The 19,332-nt window shown below is 41.2% G+C and overlaps 6 protein-coding genes across 9 annotated transcripts in view; 2 read left to right on the forward strand and 4 right to left on the reverse strand.

Moving 5' to 3' along the window:
- Positions 1 to 13: 13 nt before the first annotated feature.
- On the reverse strand, positions 14 to 1,833 carry LOC108108639 (gram-negative bacteria-binding protein 2-like). Its single transcript, XM_017216740.1, has 4 exons — positions 1,692 to 1,833; positions 806 to 1,537; positions 310 to 620; positions 14 to 244 (listed from the first exon to the last, which is right to left on the reverse strand). The coding sequence occupies exons 1-4, from the start codon at positions 1,813 to 1,815 to the stop codon at positions 38 to 40; spliced, it is 1,374 nt and encodes a 457-aa protein (XP_017072229.1). The 5' UTR covers positions 1,816 to 1,833; the 3' UTR covers positions 14 to 37.
- A 12-nt stretch (positions 1,834 to 1,845) lies between these two features.
- LOC108108638 (gram-negative bacteria-binding protein 1) lies at positions 1,846 to 4,018 on the reverse strand. The gene is made up of 4 exons (XM_017216739.1): positions 3,653 to 4,018; positions 2,662 to 3,446; positions 2,215 to 2,592; positions 1,846 to 2,151 (listed from the first exon to the last, which is right to left on the reverse strand). The coding sequence occupies exons 1-4, from the start codon at positions 3,768 to 3,770 to the stop codon at positions 1,954 to 1,956; spliced, it is 1,479 nt and encodes a 492-aa protein (XP_017072228.1). The 5' UTR covers positions 3,771 to 4,018; the 3' UTR covers positions 1,846 to 1,953.
- A 356-nt stretch (positions 4,019 to 4,374) lies between these two features.
- LOC108108427 (gram-negative bacteria-binding protein 2) lies at positions 4,375 to 6,525 on the forward strand. Its single transcript, XM_017216479.1, has 5 exons — positions 4,375 to 4,554; positions 4,889 to 5,321; positions 5,385 to 5,695; positions 5,751 to 5,807; positions 5,948 to 6,525. The coding sequence occupies exons 1-5, from the start codon at positions 4,431 to 4,433 to the stop codon at positions 6,403 to 6,405; spliced, it is 1,383 nt and encodes a 460-aa protein (XP_017071968.1). The 5' UTR covers positions 4,375 to 4,430; the 3' UTR covers positions 6,406 to 6,525.
- A 460-nt stretch (positions 6,526 to 6,985) lies between these two features.
- On the forward strand, positions 6,986 to 12,020 carry LOC108108503 (caprin homolog). The gene is made up of 4 exons (XM_017216569.2): positions 6,986 to 7,480; positions 8,501 to 8,683; positions 8,742 to 8,908; positions 9,057 to 12,020. The coding sequence occupies exons 1-4, from the start codon at positions 7,130 to 7,132 to the stop codon at positions 11,185 to 11,187; spliced, it is 2,832 nt and encodes a 943-aa protein (XP_017072058.1). The 5' UTR covers positions 6,986 to 7,129; the 3' UTR covers positions 11,188 to 12,020.
- LOC108108506 lies at positions 11,964 to 12,913 on the reverse strand. The gene is made up of 3 exons (XM_017216575.1): positions 12,678 to 12,913; positions 12,480 to 12,625; positions 11,964 to 12,413 (listed from the first exon to the last, which is right to left on the reverse strand). The coding sequence occupies exons 1-3, from the start codon at positions 12,820 to 12,822 to the stop codon at positions 12,270 to 12,272; spliced, it is 435 nt and encodes a 144-aa protein (XP_017072064.1). The 5' UTR covers positions 12,823 to 12,913; the 3' UTR covers positions 11,964 to 12,269.
- A 665-nt stretch (positions 12,914 to 13,578) lies between these two features.
- Positions 13,579 to 19,332, reverse strand: part of LOC108108504 (protein phosphatase 1 regulatory subunit 16A) — a 44,058-nt gene continuing 38,304 nt past the window's right edge. For 3 of the 4 annotated variants that reach the window (XM_017216570.2, XM_041818285.1, XM_017216572.2), the window contains 7 exons: positions 18,635 to 19,295; positions 17,335 to 18,043; positions 16,621 to 16,746; positions 16,472 to 16,547; positions 16,037 to 16,157; positions 15,459 to 15,967; positions 13,579 to 14,475 (listed from right to left, as the gene is read on the reverse strand). In XM_017216570.2, the coding sequence (XP_017072059.1) occupies positions 13,943 to 14,475; positions 15,459 to 15,967; positions 16,037 to 16,157; positions 16,472 to 16,547; positions 16,621 to 16,746; positions 17,335 to 18,043; positions 18,635 to 18,780 (2,220 nt within the window). In that variant the 5' untranslated portion in view covers positions 18,781 to 19,295 and the 3' untranslated portion in view covers positions 13,579 to 13,942. The remainder of the gene's footprint in view (positions 14,476 to 15,458; positions 15,968 to 16,036; positions 16,158 to 16,471; positions 16,548 to 16,620; positions 16,747 to 17,334; positions 18,044 to 18,634; positions 19,296 to 19,332) is intronic. The other variant, XM_017216573.2, reaches the window with a different exon arrangement.

Raw genomic sequence — 19,332 nt, forward strand, 5'->3', positions numbered from 1 at the left:
AATAATCGGAACATTCACAATGACAAAAGTTAATGATTTATTCTTCGTATTCATCAGTTGAATAAACTTTAATACTTTCAATGATCATCACATTTTGTTCCCAATTGGGTGCTCGTTTTACTGCCTCCTTAATTTTCGCGGACAAGCCGGTTTCGAAATTGCGATAACTTTTATTCTCTGATGGAATGCGGCTGTCCGGAAAATTGTACTCTCCTCCGACAGTTAGAAACAACTCAATATGGCGCTAGGAAAATTATTGTTTGAGAATATTATATAAACGATCTACTAATTTCTTAAATTTAAAGTTACCTCTGTTTGACTAAGAGCTTGGACGATTGTTTTATTGCTTATTTGGGCAAAGGACCGACCGTCTACCTTGAAGATTATACGTTCCTCCTTCCAAATAACTGTGTACGTGTGAAAGTTTTTGCCATAATGGTCATCACTACTAGCGAATTCCTCCACTTCATAGAGGCGCCCTCCGGCATTATCATTTAGAATCACCCCAGCAAAGAGTTTGGTACCTCCGATCTCATTGCTGGCGAAGTCAGAGAGCTTATTATTTCCTCGGACTATGGCAATACGAATGGCGTCGTGATCGATTGATGTCAGTGAAAGTCCTGAAAAATACATTCAAAAATTTCTCATTTCTAAACTGGCAAATACTGTAAAAGTTAGTTGCAGTGGCCATTTTCTTATCATATTGCATACCTTTTAAGGTCTAAATGGTATTATTATATATTTGTGTAATGCTATTTTTTATATATTTCCTTGCAGATAAAGCATTTTAAATATTGCAAGTTACCTGGGAATAGAAGATCTCCAATGGGCATCTTTGCCTTGATATCTATCCTGCAATATTTAAACGTGTCACTCGATTTTAGCTTTGCCGAGTTAAAGGGCGGCATGAACTTCCTGCCTGGTAGCCTATACTTCATTTCACCGCATCTTTGATTTGCATCAATACTAGTATAAGTACAATTTGGTAGATAGAATGGATTTTTAGACCCATAGTTGGTTGGGGTGACCCTCAGATGCAACATGTTATTTTCAACATAAGAGTTAGCTTTTTGATTCACAAAGGCCACACCCTCGTAATAGGGTTGCAGAAGCTGTGATTGCACCACATGATTCCAATTCTTTAATGGATTTTCATTATCACTGAAAGCATCCGAGAATATCAACCTACCACTGCAGTTAAAGGGCTGCCCTTTATGGTGGGAAATCGTGAGCAAGCAGTATTTTGTGGACCTACGCAGTTCCTCACATTCTGAAGTTTTTCGTGAAACTGGAAGGTATTTCTTCAATGGCTTTACCACAGTCTTGCTTTCTCCCAATGATCTGATATTGAAGCTCTCGGTTACGGTTTCGTTTAGATTAGTCTCAATGATAGCCGATATTCTTAGAGTATTATTTCCTAGGTACTCTCTAATTGCCCAGGGATGGCCGCGATCGGCGTCGATCTTATAATCATAGGAAGGACACTTGTCTTCTCCATACTGAGTGTAAAAGAAAACCGACCTAATGCGATCATCCTCTAAAAATGTGTTAAAAAATGTATTCAATTAACAAAATAAAAAATTAATTAGAAAGAATAGAAATTCTCACGGCGCCACCCTTTTACTCTACGAGTAACGGGTATAAAAACAAATACAAATTTTCGAATGTGTTATTTTTTAGAATTTTCTCACCAGGCAGCGATACCCATATCCATGGATCATTTCCGGTCACATTCACTATAGGCTGGGGAACCTGAAAAGACTCCAAGCCAACCAACAGGCTCCCTAATATGGTTAAATATAGTCTCATCTGCATCCTAACAGACTCGCGAGTATACTGAAGCACTCGAGTTTTCTGGGTTCCTCCCAGAGCTTTATTAGCGATAAGATTCAGCCTGACACATATAAATACACTCGTATGCGATTATATCAACATTTATAGACCTATGTATTATCAGTTGGCGAAGACACGTATGTAATCGATCTTTAACGATGGCTGCTTCCATGTGGGTAGCCACTGCTCCTGGGACTGATGGAACTGTAGCTTGGCTTGGGGATGGTAGTTGGTCCAAGGCTTTTCATAAGTGGCGGTGCGCAGATTGTCCACAAAGTCTCCAAAACCACCCACTGAGAGACCCAATGATATGTAGAACTGAAAGAAATAATATTATTTTCGAAGAGGTTCATCCTAGACTTCACTAATTAAACTACAAACCATCCTGTCGAATGGGGCCATGGGACCACCTTGCTTCCACCTGGGATTCTCGTCTAGTTCGGCGAAACCATTCAACATCTCTCCATAAACTTGTCCATCCACCGAAAACAACAGTCGGTTGCTGCCCCACTCCAAGCCGTATGTGTGAAAGTCATCGCCAAAATGAGAGATCTTTCTTTTACTTAGCCATAAGTCCTCCCTTTGATGGGCATCTGTGGAGAGCACAGGTCCACCGTATAGGGATCTGCCATCGACAAGTTTTCCACGTGGCATCCTAAGCACGGAATTACCCCTAGCCAGGGCAACTCGAAGCTGCCCGGATTCGTATCCCGATTGCCCGTACCATTCCGTCAAGGGTTCGAGTAGCAGTAGGGGTATCTAAAATCGGAAAAGGAAGAAAAAAAAGATAAAAGATAATGAAGTTTATAGTTTTTTTATAATACATACTATCCAATCCCCTTTTGGTAACTTGGCCCGGATCTCAATGCGCCCGTATTGAAAGGCAAAGGTTTCCTTGGTGCAAATACGAGGAGTTACAATGGGTGGCATGATACCACTGGGTCCACTTCCCATCGAATGCAGCACACATTCCTTGAGTCGATTGTGGGTTCCTGTACAACGCTCCGAGAGATCGAGTCTGGAATTGCTTATGGGCAAGTCTGGGCGATAGCTGGACCAAAGAAGGGGCTCAATCACCAGGTTGCCATCTATAACTTTTGCTTTTCCATCATACAAGACAAACTCCGCATCCTTTGAGTCCAAAGGGAGGCGAACATCATGGATCCACAGAGATTCATTAAGCTGATCGAAGGTCTCCTCAAACAAGAGCTGTCCTTTGCAGATAGGAGTAGTGAATTGTGGCGAAATTTGTGTGTCAGAAGGCTCACAGACGGAGGGGACTGAAGATTCTGGAGTACTTCCTTCAGTACTAAGTTGATTATCATCCGAAAAATCATCGTCGTTTGGGGAACAACCTTTGGGTCGATAATTTCCACCTAGGTTGCACACTGACATGGGCAGGGAAAGATCCTGGTAGATAGCCTTCTGGTGCTGCACAGTAGTCCAAAGATATATGCTATCCTGCGCCCTTAAAGGTGTCGAACTGAAAGTGCTCGTCCACCTGCCGTCCTGGGGTTCTACTAATCTCACATTATACTGTCCCTCTCTAGTAAGTGATGTGAAATTCCGATTGCGATTCACATTAAAAGCCACCACCTTAACGCCTTCTTCATCTAGTATGTAAACAATAAGTAGTTAGTTATAAATCATAAAAAAATTGTACAAAAAGTAGTTAGTTATAACTCATAAAAAAATTATATTGTAATAACATATTAAACACCATGATGGGACAATATAAATTAATTTATTTTTTCTTAAGAAACTCATAATAATAATAAGAAGAAGGAGATGCCAAAATTATAGTTCACCAACTACTTACCTGGAATTGAAACACTAAATCCAGTCTCTAGAAGCTCCACTGTGGGTGAGGGGATCTTATAGCAATTAATGCATCCAAAACTAACTAGGAGGATGATACCAAAGTACAATCCTGGCATTTTTAATCCTCGATTTTCTCCGTTTTCTTTAAGAATCCGAAGCCTCTGACTCAACCTGTGTGTCTATCTCACTGACAGACCGGTTTCTGCCGTTGGTGCTGGGCGATTATTATTTGTTTACTTTTAGTTGGTCTGGACAATCGCGATTCGGCGTTTGCAAATCCACATTCATATCAGCTCCAGCTGCGGTGTGGCTTCTCTGGGAATTAAACATTTTATAAACATCCCATAGACCCCAAAACCTTAGATCTAACGACACTCCTCTCAGTAATCCACCTTCGATTGAAAGCTTAAACAGCTGATCAGATAACGAAAGCTCATCTTACACGTTTAGAAAACTAGAGTTCGAAAATGTTTAAAAAAAAATAATGCAAACAATTTCCTTACAAGCATGGATACATAATTACATAAATGATGAATATTATGAAATAATAAAAATAATATAATAACATTTTAAATTCCAAACTTTAATTTCTTTAAAATCAATCGAATAATTTAATAAGAGTGCAGCTGTGACTGAGAGGAGCTTCAACCACCGGGGCAAGCTTTCAAGACGAAGATATTGAATCTGATGCAGCAGTTCCACAACACAGGTTCTCAGAATAATACGTTAATCGGATTCTAGTTAGTACATATATTAAGAGCAATTAAAACTGCGTCATGAGTTGTACGACTTTGCCTTACTTTTTGTTGCTAATTTTAAGCTATGATGCGATGGGCTTTAAAGTCCCCAGCATTGAATTTGAAATGCTAAGTGATCAAGGATTCGAGGTATCCATACCAGGTGAAGTTTTTATCATATTGATACCTGAACTTACTTAGCTTATAAAATCATAATGGTAATGTGTTGGTTAATTTATTCACATTAAAAAAGCTTTAATTAAAAATAAAATAAACAATGTAATTGAATTTTTTAGATATACATTATTACATACTTAGATTGTGTTTTAAGGCATAATTCATTAAGAAAAATGTAAAGATCTAAAAAGGCAGCTTTGATTATACAAAATACCTCTAACTACTTATGTATTTGTTTCAATTTGTTGTGCACTGTAGATAAAAGTTATCCTTATTACAGTACTTAAGCATTTATTATTTAATTTTATAATATATTACAGATGAACCTGGCATACAGCGGGTGTTCTACATGCTCCAAATAGACGACACTTGCCCGGCTTTAATGGACTACATCACGGAGGCGGTGAACGGTAGTTGGGTTTCTAAGCAGAAGACCAGTCTCCAGAACAACGACAAACTTCAGATATCATTGCTGGTGCAGTACAATGATGAGATCTTTGAAAAGAGTGAGACAAGAGTTATCATTAACACGCGGTTGCTGACAACCAGGGATTCCAGCTCACGGAGTATTACCTTTCCTTCGGGAGAAGGGGAGTGTCAGGCATTCCTCGCACCGCAACAGCAACCCAAGCGCTGTAAGCCTGCCCAAACGATCGTGAGCAATGGCCGCCACACTTGCCAGGGCGAGCTCATCTTCGAGGACAACTTTTCGGAGGCGAAACTAAACAAAACCACATGGAAGCATGACATTCGGTATGAAGAGCTAACTACTAACCATTCAGTTTCAATGCTTAATGAACATTATTAAATTGATAGGCAACGGATGTATCATGTCGAGGAGGAGCTTGTGGCATTCGACGATGCCGATCGAAACTCCTTTGTTAAAGAAGGCGAGCTCCACATAGTTCCCACCATAGCTACTGAGGTTACCAATGGGAGTTTCAAACTGGGTGATCGTTGTACAGCCGTTGAGAGTCCGGATCAGGAGTGCAACATTGCCGGCAGCTTCTACAGCATTAAACCACCAGTTTTTTCTGCTCAAATACACACACGAAACTCGTTTAGTTTTAAATATGGAAAGATCGTAGTACGAGCTAAGTTGCCGAAGGGTGATTGGCTTTTTCCTTGTGAGTGTTCTTAATTTGACTTAATTGTATTTTTTTTAACTATTATTTCCACAAGATTTGATGCTCCAACCCGTTTCTACTTACGCGGAGACCCACTATGCCAAACAATTGCGTAAGTTTTATAAATATTGTTGGGATGAAACCAAAAAAAAAAAATTAGGAATTTTAAATTTTACCAATGATCTATTTATTTAATTTACTTTAACACATCCCAATGTTATTACTTGTTTATCTTTTATATTTCGCTTTCAGGTATTGCATATGTCAGAGGTAATGCTAATTTGCGGACCAAGCAAGGAGATGATATCTCCGGAAATCATCTTTATGGCGGAAGCGTTGTTTGGCACCATGGTAACCCTGTTCAGTTTCTTAAGGATAAACTAAGTGAGACCCACTACGGCGATGATTTTCACAACTATACCATGATCTGGCAAAGAGATAAGATTACTCTGATGGTGGACGAGGAGGTATACGGAGAGCTCTACGATGGATTGCCATTCTTCAACGAGAAGTGTTTTATTATCTTTGGCGTGACAGTAGGAGGTTTTCTAAATTTCGATGATAGCATTTTGGTCAAGGATGTGAAACCCTATAAGAACAGAGAACCGAGGGCTGCACTCTCCTTTTGGCAGCACCGCGATGCTTGGGCTCCAACTTGGGGCAGACAAAGCGCCATGATAATAGATTATGTTAGAGTTTATGCCGAATAACATTTTAACAATTATAAACAATTCGACACAAAAAAACTTTTGATAAATGCTTGAAATTAAGGTAAAATCTGCTTGACTAATTATATAATTAGTTTCTCTTTTGCTTGTTTGTAAAGCTGATTTCTTACTTTTTGTTATTTTTGTGGCTTACAGGATTACAGTAAGTAAAGTTAAAATCATAAAAGCTACAAAAACAACACTTAGCAACCGTCTCAAAAAAGAAATATAATTAATAAATTAGGAAATCATTATTATGAATTTACAAAAAAAAATCTTTTAACAGAAATAACAAAATAGGAATGTTGGCAAATTTCAAATGGTTTTTAATTGTTAATATTCTGATTTAAACTAATACATCTATTTACATTGATCATTTACCATTACACCTAGCTTAATGGTCTTTGCCAAACATTTTTTTTTATTCTTTAAATGTTCCCAAATATTGTGAGTTTTCGAAGAGTTAGTCGAACTAGTTCCGATTATTACACATCAATTTCACAGTCAATTGTTGTGGTTGTGGATGCAAGCACCGATATCGATGCCCATGTCATCCCGATAATATCGAACAGATATCGATATTGTCGAAAGAACATCGGACCGTGTTTCAGCTCTAGGTTTTTTTCCCCGAGAAGCAGCAGCAGCAGCAGCGTTTGAATATAAAATCATTCCCCATTTCGAGCTAGAACGTCGTTGAGACCAACCAGGAAGAACCCAACGGCGCACCATGCCTTCGGCTGCAAATACCGCAACTGCTACCGCTGCCGCTTCCGCTGCAACTGCCATCGCCGCCACTAACAACAACAATGCCAGCAAGGAGAAGCGCTCCTCCATCAGTTCGCTGGGCGGACCGGGAATCGCAGGACTTGGATCAGGATCTGGAGCTGGAGTTGCGGCGGTGACTGCATCTGCCACCAACGGCCAAAATAACAACAGCACGGCCACAGCGGAGGGCAGCCAGTCGGATCTGGCCAATGGAAATGCTGTCAAGTCAAAGGCTGCTCCAGAGCCCTACAATCCGCTTAAGCAGCTGCTGGTGACCATCGAGCACAAGATCAGGAATCTGGAGAAGCGAAAGGTAAGTGTGTGATTTTGGGAAAAGTGCCACAAAGGATTCTTTTTTGACAGCATGGCCCACCATTTTTATTTTTATTCTCCGTGTTGCTTTGTTTCGTTTTGCGCGCACCCCTCATCCCCCTCCCCATTCTTCGTCTAAGTATTCGGGGCAGATTTTTCGCGACGCCATGTTTTCTAGAGTACAGCGTTGCCATATTGGAAATAGCGGCCGGCATGTCATAAAGAATAAAAAAAAACAATATTTTGAGGGTTTTACACTGTTATTTTGTGCAGGGTGCAAAGTATTTTTATTATTGCTATTAAACACGTTGTGTCAAGGAAACTCTTTACTTAAAAAACACTAATAACAGCTGAGTGATCCAAGAGTCTGGCAACGTGATTCGCCGGCTTGGAATGTCAAAGTTGTTTTTGCCTTTTTGCAATTTTATTTTCTTTTGTTTATATGCTTGCTAAAGACTTTTAACTCACATTATCACATAATTAATATCTCGCCAACTAAAAATAATTCAATTTTACCCACACATGAAGTGTAGAAAATCTTTATTTAAAATTACTTTACGTTACATTTCTAAAGTAATATTTCTGAAATATTAGAAAAAAATGTTTACCAAATTTTGAACTTTAAAGACAAGATCACAAAAACAATAAGGGAAAAGTTTGTTTTCTTAAAATTAGGTTCTTTATTCAAACTGAAATTTGATAGACCATATATATTTATTGTTTCAAAACTATTTTCAATTCCAATAAATTGAGAGCTATAGTTTGTAAAAACCAAACAGTTCGAAAAAATGTATATTGTAATTTCATTGTTATAGTAGCGCATTAAGAAACTTGTAAAGGCATTTTTATAAACGGGGAGTACTAGTTTAGGGAACTATAAAAGTTAATTACCGAATAGATTTCTATATTTATTATCTTTTACGGTACTTTTCTATCATACATTGTTATTTGTCATATTTGCTTTGGCAGAAAAAAATCTAAATAGTAATGACTCACCCACCAATTTATATTTTTTGAACAGACCAAGCTGGAGTCCTATCGCGCCATACAGAGCAGCGGGAAGGAACTGAGCGGCGACCAGGCATCTGCCGTGGCTAAATACGATGCGGTCTTGGCCAATCTGGAATTTGCTCGCGAGTTGGCCAAACACATTCAGCAGCAATCCAAGGAGGCCGACAAGGAGCAGAAAAAGCAGGCGCGCAAGGTAAGCTTGTTAATTTTTAATAGTACGCCGATAATCATTCTATAAATTTTAATCAAAGGACAATCTGGCTAAGATGATTGCTGAAACGAACAAAATTCGGGAGGTTCTGATCATCCAGAATGTGATCAGCTGCTTTAACGACGAACAAGTGCGCAACGATTTCCTGGCCGGCGAAAATGGAGCGAAAAAGTTGGAAAGCAGCGAAGTGGATCTGTTGGAAAAATTGTAAGTAACTTCACTAAAATTGCAATTACTAAAATTGCAATTGCAAAATATAATACTACAAAAAGTTCAAACTTTAGTCATAAAATTAAATTAAAAGTTTTTACACTTGTTACACCTATACAAAAAACGTAATTCCTAAAATTTTCAGCTTCTTGGAGACCCAAACGCGTCGACCGGAAACCGCTGATGATGTTAGCTTCATTGCCACTGCCCAGAAATCTGCTGAAATATTTTCTTCGACCATCAATGCGCGTCCAAAGCCCTATGGTGAGGTGACCTTCGAGAAGTTGCGAACTCTCTTCCAGCAGATCCAGGACTCTGGTTATTTGGACAAGTACTACTTGGTGCCTCTGGCCGAAAACGCGGTGGCCAACAGTACAGACAGTGGCACCGGAAGTGGCGACGGCGACGGCGGTGACTTGTTGAACGATGGTTCTGGAGAGCTCGACACTGAACTACCATCGGAGCCGTCGGCTCGAAACTCATTGGAGGAGGGATTAGATAAGTTGCATCTGGGAGTGCAAACGGAACTAGAGCAACAGCCACAGCAGCCTGAGCGTCCGGGCCATCTTCTACTGGAGCAACAACAACAGCGAGCTCCATCTCTGGAGCATCAACAGCAGCATAACTTGGTTCTGCAGCATCAACCACAACAGCCGCCCCAGGTATATCAAGCTGCTCCTCCGGCCGGGGGAACCACCACGCCAGTGCATGTGCTATACGCTCCAGCGCCGCCTCCCCAGCAGCAGCCACAACAGCCGCCGCCACATCCCCATCAGCTGTTGAGCAGCCCCGTGAATCTCCAGGCTTTGCAGACAGGAGCCGCAGCTGCGCCACCACAACAACAGCAGCAGCATCCAACTCACTTCGCTCCCAATGTAAGGGCTGTAGAGCAGAACTATTTCAAGCAGCCACCGCCGCACCCGCAAGTTCCTGGTCTACAGGGACAACCAACGCCGCAGCAGCAACAGTTTATACAGCAATTTCGCCCTTTGGCGGAGGTCTTAGGCACAGGAAGTTTCCACTTTCTGCAGGACAGTGAATTGGACAATCCTGAGGCCTTAGCCCCACCGCCTCCGACCAATCAAGGATTGGTATTCGAACAACAGCCGCAGCAGCCCAACCGTGTCGAAGAACCACCGCAGGCCATACAAACCCTGACTTTCACCAACCAGTCGTTCCCGTCTCAGCAGCCTAAGCCCCAGCAGCCGGTTCCTCCGCAGCAGCATCTCTTCTCCCCGGTTCTAATCAACGAACAACGTCAACAGCAACCACAGCAGCAGCCCCAACCGATGCTGATTATCCCGCGTCTGCCAACCCAGCAGCCTCAACAGCCTGCTCCTCAGGGAATAGGTATGCAGGCAGGAGATGTGACCTCAGTTTTTCCGTACGAAAGTGCAGTGGTTACCTATGAGCAGCAGATCCAGCAGCAGCTCAAACAACAGCAGCAACAACAGCAGCAGCAACAGCAGCTGGAAGAGCCTTCATCTGGTAACACCTCTTCGAGTGTAGGAGCTGGTGGGGATGTGGAGAACAGTGAATGGAATGCCCGTAATAACGATACGAATGCAGCAGCCACAGCTGCGCTTACGAATGTGCTGAAAGGCGAGGCCACGCCTCCGGCACCGCCCACCAAGTGGAGCTCAGAAGTGAATGCCATGAGCAGTGCTGCCTCGAATGGAAGCAGCAACACCAGCCACAAGCAGGAGTGGGCCACGCCCAGGGACCATAGCGCTGGTGGTGGCAATGGCGGTTATGCGGACAACGAGGGTAACAACCACTGGAACAGCTCGCAAGGCGAGGGACGTCGCAACTCCGGCAATTACCAACGTCGTGGTGGAGATCGGGATAACCGTGATCGTGATCAGGGAGGGCGAGGTGATGAGCGGCGCAATGGTGGCGATAGAGGCAACTACCGGTCGCGTCAATACGGCAACTCATCGAACCCGAACGGACGCAATTCGGGCAACAGTGGCGTGTACTTTCGCAACAACGAGTCTGGCAATGGTGGCGGCAATAGTTACTACCAGAATGGAGGAGGAGGTGGCGGCACGTACAATAAGGAGTCGCGTTACGAATCCTCTGGTGGCGGCGGAGGCAACTATCGTGGCCAGCGCGGTGGCAACCAACAGAGGAATGTTAATGGATCGTACGGCGGCGGCAGGCCCATGGGCGATCGTGGGCGTAGCGGAACGGGCAACCAGGGAGGTGGTGGTGGCTACATAAACCGCCAGAACCAGTCGCAGCGCATGCCACTCGGACTGGAGAATAAAAACTGAGGATATAATACGTATTAACCGCAAACAAAAACTTACAATTCATGCAAACCATACACACAAAAAACTCCATACAGAAAAAACAAGGAAACCAATCATCCACATGCAAGTAATGGCCACGTAGACGTACAATTATGGTTACGTAAAAAAAATATAAAAAAACTCTCAACCAGAAGAAATGGAGATCTATCAAAAGAATCCTTTAAAACGCAACTAGGGAAACGAAAATGAAGCATCAGCAGACACAATTCGTTTCAATACAATTTATAATTATTTCCCTTGATTTTTGGTTTATTTGATAATGTATTAATAATAAAACAAAATAGTTGTTAGAAACAAAAAAAAATACAACTATATACAGGAAAGTAAACGCTCTAAGGGTTTCTAAAACTCCCAAACAGGACAGGACTTCGGCAAACTGAAACAATCGAAGAATGGGCAAAACCGACCGACCGATATCCCTGTTTGGCGGCGTTGATGAGTTAAATAGCAGAGGTCGAGAGGAAGAAAATAAAAAGTATTTATACGTCTTAGCAATTAAATAACGATTCTGAAACATACAAATTAATTACTATTACCTATATATATAAACGAATGATAAAAATATTTATAGTTTGTGCTCTTACTGTCATGCTCTATACCACTTCAAAAACTTTTTTTTCTGCCAAACTTTTACACACAAACTAAGAAACAAAAATACAAGAACCACGTAACAAAATAATAGTTGTAATTAACAATGCGTGAATGAAGAAGCGTGCACATTAAAAGTGCATTATAAATGAAATGAAAGCTATGTATTTGCAAAATAGTACATATATTAAACAAAGGTATATAAACTAATCGTTTTTTTTATCTATTAGAATTGTCGGGATGATTCTAATAGAAACAAAGTTTTTGGGGCTATAAAATGGCAAAAATGTTGAGAATAATTTCTTTTTCATAAAAGTATACATATTTCAAATGTAAAGGCTTTGCTTTAATTAATGAACTAAAAACTATTTTTTCTAGAAAATTCCTTTAGTATCCAATTTAATATAGATAAATGCTTAAGAAACTATACCTAGTTTATTGAAAAATTTTTCCAATTAATTCTGCTTTCCTAGTTTCTTTTCCTTGGATTCGACTTCTCCCTCATCGCAAAGGAACCACAGGCCAGCTAAAATTAGTGCTATACCAATGCCAGATAATGCTGAAAGTGGTTCTTGATAAACAATTGCACCTAAAATAAACTACATACATATGTGTATGATGAATGTTAGTCATAACGAAAGAAATCTTTTAGGGAAGCACCCTACCGATAAGACATAATTAGAGGCGGCCGTCAAAACAACGCAGGTTAACGTTTGATCAGTCATTTGCAGAGCTTTTAGAAAACAACGCAAGTTGCTAACATTGCAGATTAGCATAAGAACCAGAGGCAGGACTCGAAGGATAGCGATTTCTATAAAATAATAAACGTTTAGCAATGGCTTTATTTTGGCAAACAAATTTACCTAAATAGGAAGAATCTGAGAGAGCCCCAGAAGTATAAAAAAGCTTCTGAGCGCTAAGGTGACTGGGAAGTTTGCCAAAAAAGCTTCCTCCAGCTGCAAAGGAGCCAGCCACCAAACTATAACGATATTTTGCAAGGGATTCCATTTCTTTTAACAAATAAAGATGTAAACAAAATACTAGTAAATAAAAACAGCTGACTTTCGAAGCTGACAACTTCCCTCACAACATAAAAGATGCCAACTTGTTTTAAAAAAAAAGGTTTAAAAAAATCCAATAGATGGCACTTTGCATTAGCCTGCAATTCAAAAAAATTAAAAAAAAATTTTTATATAAATTTTTCGTATTTCATTTGTTTATTTTACAAAACGTTCAGCTAATGCCTTGACATTAAAATCGAAAAAAGTCTCATTTGCTAATTGCGCGTTGCATTTTTTTGCATTTGTTAAACTTAATCATTTGGAATTGTGTATATACAAACATAGTTGCTACATAAATAATACAAAATTTTTTGTATCTTTTAACAAAACACTCAACTCACATAACACAGAGCAAGGTAATTCCATTCAAAAATAAATCTTAATCTTGCCTGGCATGAACATCTTTTCAATTCAACATTTAGACACTTATATGGGGAATTGCTTGAGTGCTTTGCATTTCGTTTCATTGCTTTGCTTTACTTTGCTGTCAAGTTTTAACTATAATTTCGCTATCGTATATTTAATTAAATATTTCATACTTGTTGCATAATACTTTGCCTGTTTCGGTTTTAACACTTACACACTGAACCACAGATAACTCAATGCACTCCAAGCAAATCTAATAGGGTAAGTTCTTAGCGCTGATATATAAATATTTTTTGATATTTTTTTGATGCTTTTGATTTTGCTTTTACATATCAACTAGGGTAAACTGCTCACATTTATTTTATAATTTTTCCTTTTATATTTTCATTAAAATGTATACATATGGTTGTATATTTGTATAAACTTGTATCGTATAATTGGTTGTGTGTGTGTTTTGTGTAGTGTCTGCTAGGAAAATGCAACGACTTTTAGCCGTTTCCGGGAGTTCAAAGAACTGAACCCCCACCACTCTTAAACCAACATACAATTTTGTTTTTAACATTCAACAATTCACTCACTGAATTCGGCTAATCTAAAAAAAGACACTTATTTCTTCGCCATTTAAATAATGGTCTATCGCTCTGACAAATGTTCTTGTTGGTTTAATACCCTGTGATTCTATTAGTTAGTTATTTAAGCTTCTACATCAGGACACAGCACCGGCGACTGGAACTGGTGCTGTCGGTGACAACATCGCCGGTGATTCCGCTGAACTTGTTCAGCGAACTGCCCGCCGGCGAGGAACCCTCGAAGTCCGATAGCAGGCTGCCCGGACCCATGTGTCCCATGGTTGGTTGCGTCGAGATCGGTGCCGATCCGTTGTTGTTGTTGTTGCTGGTGCTAAGGTTGTTGTTGTTGTTGCTGCCGCCGGCTCCTAAAACAGAACCATTAGTGGAAGTTGCAGTTGCAGCTGCAATTGAATGAGCATTGCTATTTGTTTGGGATGATATTTCGAAATTATTGAGGACATTGGCGGTGCGTGAAAGCGAGCGTTGCTTCTTCAAATTGGCCAATGTGGCACTATAGCCATCCAAGGCAACATGCTGCTGCTGCTGCTGTAGCTGTAGCTGCTGCTGTTGATGTTGCTGGTGTTGCTGCAACAGCAATACTTGTTGCTGCTGGTGATGTTGCTGCTGCTGTTGATGTTGCTGATGGTGGTGCGTGCTGTTGGTGTCTGGATGTTGGTGTTTTTTGGCAAGGCGGTGGGTGTGTGTGTATATTTTTTGTTGTTTGAGTGGTGCGGTGGTGGTGTTTGTTGTTGTTTTTATTGTTGATGATGATGCGGGCAGGCAGACGACACAGAACGGGCGAAACGAAGCACAACGACAACAACAAAAAAAAAGAATGAAACAGAAACAAGCAAATGTTATTTTACTTTCCTTTTTCTCATTTTTCCCCTAAGAGTTAAGTTTGTAAATACCCCTTGAAAAATTGGTTTTGATCGGTTATATGGGATGGATGTTACGTGCAAGTTTAATGCCTTTTATTACAGTCATGCTTGTCGGTTTTCTAAGTAAGGGTTTTTAAATGAAAGCTAAATCTATTATGATAACTAGGCTCACCTATAGTTGGTGTGTCGTTTAAAAAAATGTATCTAGCCAACGAAACATAATGTTGGCCCAGAAGACCCTTAAATATTTACCATTATGAAAACTATAACGATAATTGCTAACCACAATAACTAATTTTAAAATGTCTTTAACTCAATGTGTAAATATTCAATTTGAAAATGCACATCCCTAGTGTATTAATACAATTAACAAATTCAACTTGTAAGGAAGCCTAAATAAGTATTACCTATCTTTTTTTAATAATAAGACTCTTGTAAATTCCCTATAGACATTTTTACTTTAGCATATCAAAGCTCTTTTCTACAGGGCATACCCCATTCGATATTCTAGTCATGCTGTTAGCTGGAAGTATTTTCATTTCCATTTTAGTAGAGTCGTTAAATAAACATTAAACATTGACATTGACACGGGGACAGGATGGCGCTTAAGCAGGACTCTCCGTGATACGTTGACGCTCCTTGGAGCCGAGAAGAGTAGGGTGGTGGGAGGTTGCTTTTGTGGGACGCATGAGTAAATGGGTGGCAGGGATAGACAGGCTGAGAAAGCGGAAGCAAGCTTGACACGTGGCCAGTGGCTGTTGACTTACCCACAAGGACTGTGACCTGAACGTTGATCTTGCCGTTGGCAGCCTCCTTGGACGATTGGATTTGAACGGCCTCGGCACTGGCCGCCGTTCCCTTTTCGGTGAGGATGACTGCCGCCGCGGAGGTGGCCCGCTGCATCTCTCCAACGGCACCAGAGGCTTTTAGCCGGAGCAACTCATCGTTTTCCCGGCCATCCGGAGGACGCCGCGAGGGATAGGAATGTGTGGCGGTGGCCGACAATGCGGCGGAGGATGCCGTCATGGCATTATCCAGCGTATCGGCGGACTTGGAGTGGGGCAGTAGTTGGCCATTCGAACTGCCTGTCGAGGGTCGCTTCTCTCCGTTATTGTTTCCATAACCATAGCCATTGGTCAGGGGATCTCCACCAGAAGAGGGTGTCTCCGAATCCGTCGCCTCTTGGGCCTGCAGACGCAGACGCGTCTCCTCGACGGCATCCTTTTTGGTTGTCAGCGTTTTGTCCCGCAAACTAGTGCGCCTCACTGATTGGGCTCTGTGATTAAAGGGATTTGCATAAACGTTAGTTAATATGTTTTTGTGATTTTATAATATAAGCACTTACCTAGTGTTGTTGCTCTGTGAGCGTCGAACGCGTCGTCGCTGCGCCTCGGCCAGTCGTTTGCTCTCCTGCTCTGTCTTCAGCTGCTCGATACGTTCCCTGATCTCGGGATCTTCACAGATATCTATTAAAGTAGATATATTGGGTCATTAATTATTCTTATTATCTTCTATTAAAAATATTGCATTAAACATTTCTAAAAAAACATATCTAAACCAAACTCAAATGCGCGAAAGAACTGATCCAAACAAGTGGGGAAACCCACTACAAATAGTCTACAAATCCATGTGAGCAATTTCAAAAACTCGACTAAAAAGATTTACACGCCTTTCTTGTTAACATTAACAACAATTTATAGCTCAATTTCATATTCATGGTTATTTGGCTCTACAAGGATATCCGTTGATTCAGTGCCGCAGCCTTTTCACATATTCTCACCTGAGGGCGTCTCATCGTCCTTGTTGCGAACATTTAAATCAGCACCGCATTGTGCCAGCATCTCCAGCACCTCGAGCTGAAAACGGGGAAAATATTTTAAATTATTATTCCATTGGTCACAGGTTATTTGGTTTCGCGGCTTCACTTACATGTCCCCAGCAGGCGGCCGCGTGTACCGGAGTCCACAGATCCTTGTCCATGGCATCCACGTTGACATGCTGTTCCAACAAAAACTCCACGACACGGACATATCCATTGGCAGCAGCTATGTGTAGCTGAACAATTGAGATAAATTAAAGATTTTACATAGGGAATAACTTTGGTATTAATGCAAGTAAAAATAGTTATTGTTGAAAAAATAAATTTGAAAACCTTACAAAATAATATTTTCTTTCACTAATCAACTTTATCTTTATCTTTTATTGAAAGAGATTTAAAAACACTGTAACTTCATTATATGGTAGTATACGAGGTGTGTTCAAAAAGTAAGGTGACTCTTCAAATTTCGCGAATTTCAAATTTTTCGATTATCGATTTTTTTGTTTTGTTATATTGGTACACTCTTCCCTAACATCTGTACCAAGTTTCAATGGAACATCCTCTTTTGTTTGGTTGTGAGAGGCGTAAAGTTACAAGTTATTTTGCGAGCTCGGCGATTTTTTGCTATCGAAAAATATGGATCAAAGGATTTGGATTTTTTGGCCAAAAACAACACCACAATAATGCCTCAGCCACCATATTCACCGGATTTGGCCCCATGTGACTTTTTCTTGTTCCCAAAACTGAAGATAATCGAAAAATTTGAAAAATTTGAAATTTGAAGAGTCACCTTACTTTTTGAACACACCTCGTATATTACTTACCGGCGTAGCGCACTGGTAGTCTGGCTCTTCCAAATCGCCTCCGGTGCGAACCAGCTCCATGAGGTCCCGCAGCATAATCCGCTCCGTGGATGAGCGCGTCTCATCGATAAGCTCCTGGGTCACGCCGCGCTGTGCCATTTCGCCCTCGATGAAATCCAAGGTGTTCTCATCGTCGCACAGGTCATAGGGCATATTGCCGTCGGTGTTGACGGCCAGCAGATTGGCGCCGTGCCGGATGAGGATGCGGACCAGATCGAGGTGGCCGCAGGTGGCTGCCGCATGAAGGGGCGTCCACTTATCACTGTCCTGCGCATCCACATTTGCACCGTACTCCAGCAGGAGCTGCAACATCTCGACGTTGTTATCGATGCACGCCTGATGCATCGCCGTCAGCCCGTCCTCGTTTGCGGCATCCGGCGTGATTCCGTGCTGCAGGAGAGCCGCAACCTCGGGCATATCGTTCCGGGATGCGGCCTCAAGGAGCACCACACTGTTCTCGAAGGATATGTGCCGTCTACCGCTCAAAGTGCCCGATCCATTGGCGTGCCGGAAGTGGTGCGTAGTATCTCCATTGCCGTTCATCAACGCGTTGCCTAGTGATCCGCTTCCGGTTCCGCCGCCACCGCTCGCCGTGTTGCCTTTCGACCTCTGCAACTTGGCCCACTCCTTGTCCTTTTGTCTGGACAGCTTCAGCTGCTGGGCCCGACGTCTAATTACCGAGAAAGGATTGAGGAAGAGATTGGGTATTAGTTGCGGAAATTCGATAGCTCAGAATAAGAAGAGAAACCTAAGGGAGTTCGGCCATTAACTGACACAGAGAGTTAATTTTAGTATTTCCTTTGCTTATATACAGCTTTGAAGTAAAATTTTTGTTTTCTATATTTCACAATATATACAGAGCTGAGTACAAACTTAGATAGTTTTATTTAAAATTTGTCTTAAAACGGGCAATAATAAGATTTAAACCAGAGTTCCCTCCGATGCCTGAAGGTCTAAAAAACAAAAACAAAATGTATTTTTCTTTGAATAATCTTTGGACGAACTTTGCTGTTTTTATTCCTTTTAATTAAAAACTTTATTCATAAGAATAACTATTTAAAAAAAACATGAGTGGTTTTTAGTGTTTTAATTAAAATACAAATTTTAACCACTATCTAAAATAGTTTTGTAATTATGTGCATCAAATTATATATACAAAAATCAAATCCTAAGCGAGTCTGTTTGAGGAGCTCTGATTTAGCCTCACTGCATGCCAAGACCCACTACAAATCTCACGCTAATTAAAGATTATAATACTTACAGTCGGGCCAGCTGGAGCCTCTCGTGGGTGGGCAGGCTCTCGACGGTCTGCATCTCGGCCACCAGATCGGCGTGCTCCATCTTGAGCTGCTTGGTGTAGCTGGCATCCTCCTGGCTTTTGCGCTGTATCAGAATACCCTTGATCATGTTGATTTGTGGGACCTTACACCCGCTCGATGATATGTTTGCAAGTGTACTTTAGAATTATTCCGTACAATTTTATAGCATTTGACAACAATTTGCGAGGCTTTTGTTACTTGTGGTGCAGTTTGTGGTGCTGATGTTGCTCGTCTGGTCCGCATGCATTTGTATGCAAATTGTAATTTGCATCTTTGAATTTGATTTGATTGCGGGTGTTGTCTCTGGCGGTTCTTATTGTTGCCCCACTATCGTTGTTGCTCGTTGCTCGTGAATGTTGCAGCTGTTTGGATTGCTGTTGCAGCTGTTGCTACTGTTGTTGCTCCTTTTGTCCTCTTACCCTCGGACCGGATCCTTTCATTCCTGGTCAACACCCGAGGCTGCTCTCATGGCAACTACCACGTTTATCCTTCGTCCTGTGCGGTTGTCTGGTCCTGTTGTCCTCTGTGTTTACTTATGATTTGCTTTTCCCAGCTGTTGATATTTGCCGAAGCTCGCTTCTCAGCAACTTTTCGTTGTAAATTCTGCAAGGGGAAAATCAGAGAAAAATCCAAAAATAAA

This window comes from Drosophila eugracilis, unplaced genomic scaffold, assembly GCF_018153835.1.
Source record: "Drosophila eugracilis isolate 14026-0451.02 unplaced genomic scaffold, ASM1815383v1 contig_2154, whole genome shotgun sequence".
In the NCBI taxonomy this organism is placed as follows: domain Eukaryota; kingdom Metazoa; phylum Arthropoda; class Insecta; order Diptera; family Drosophilidae; genus Drosophila; species Drosophila eugracilis.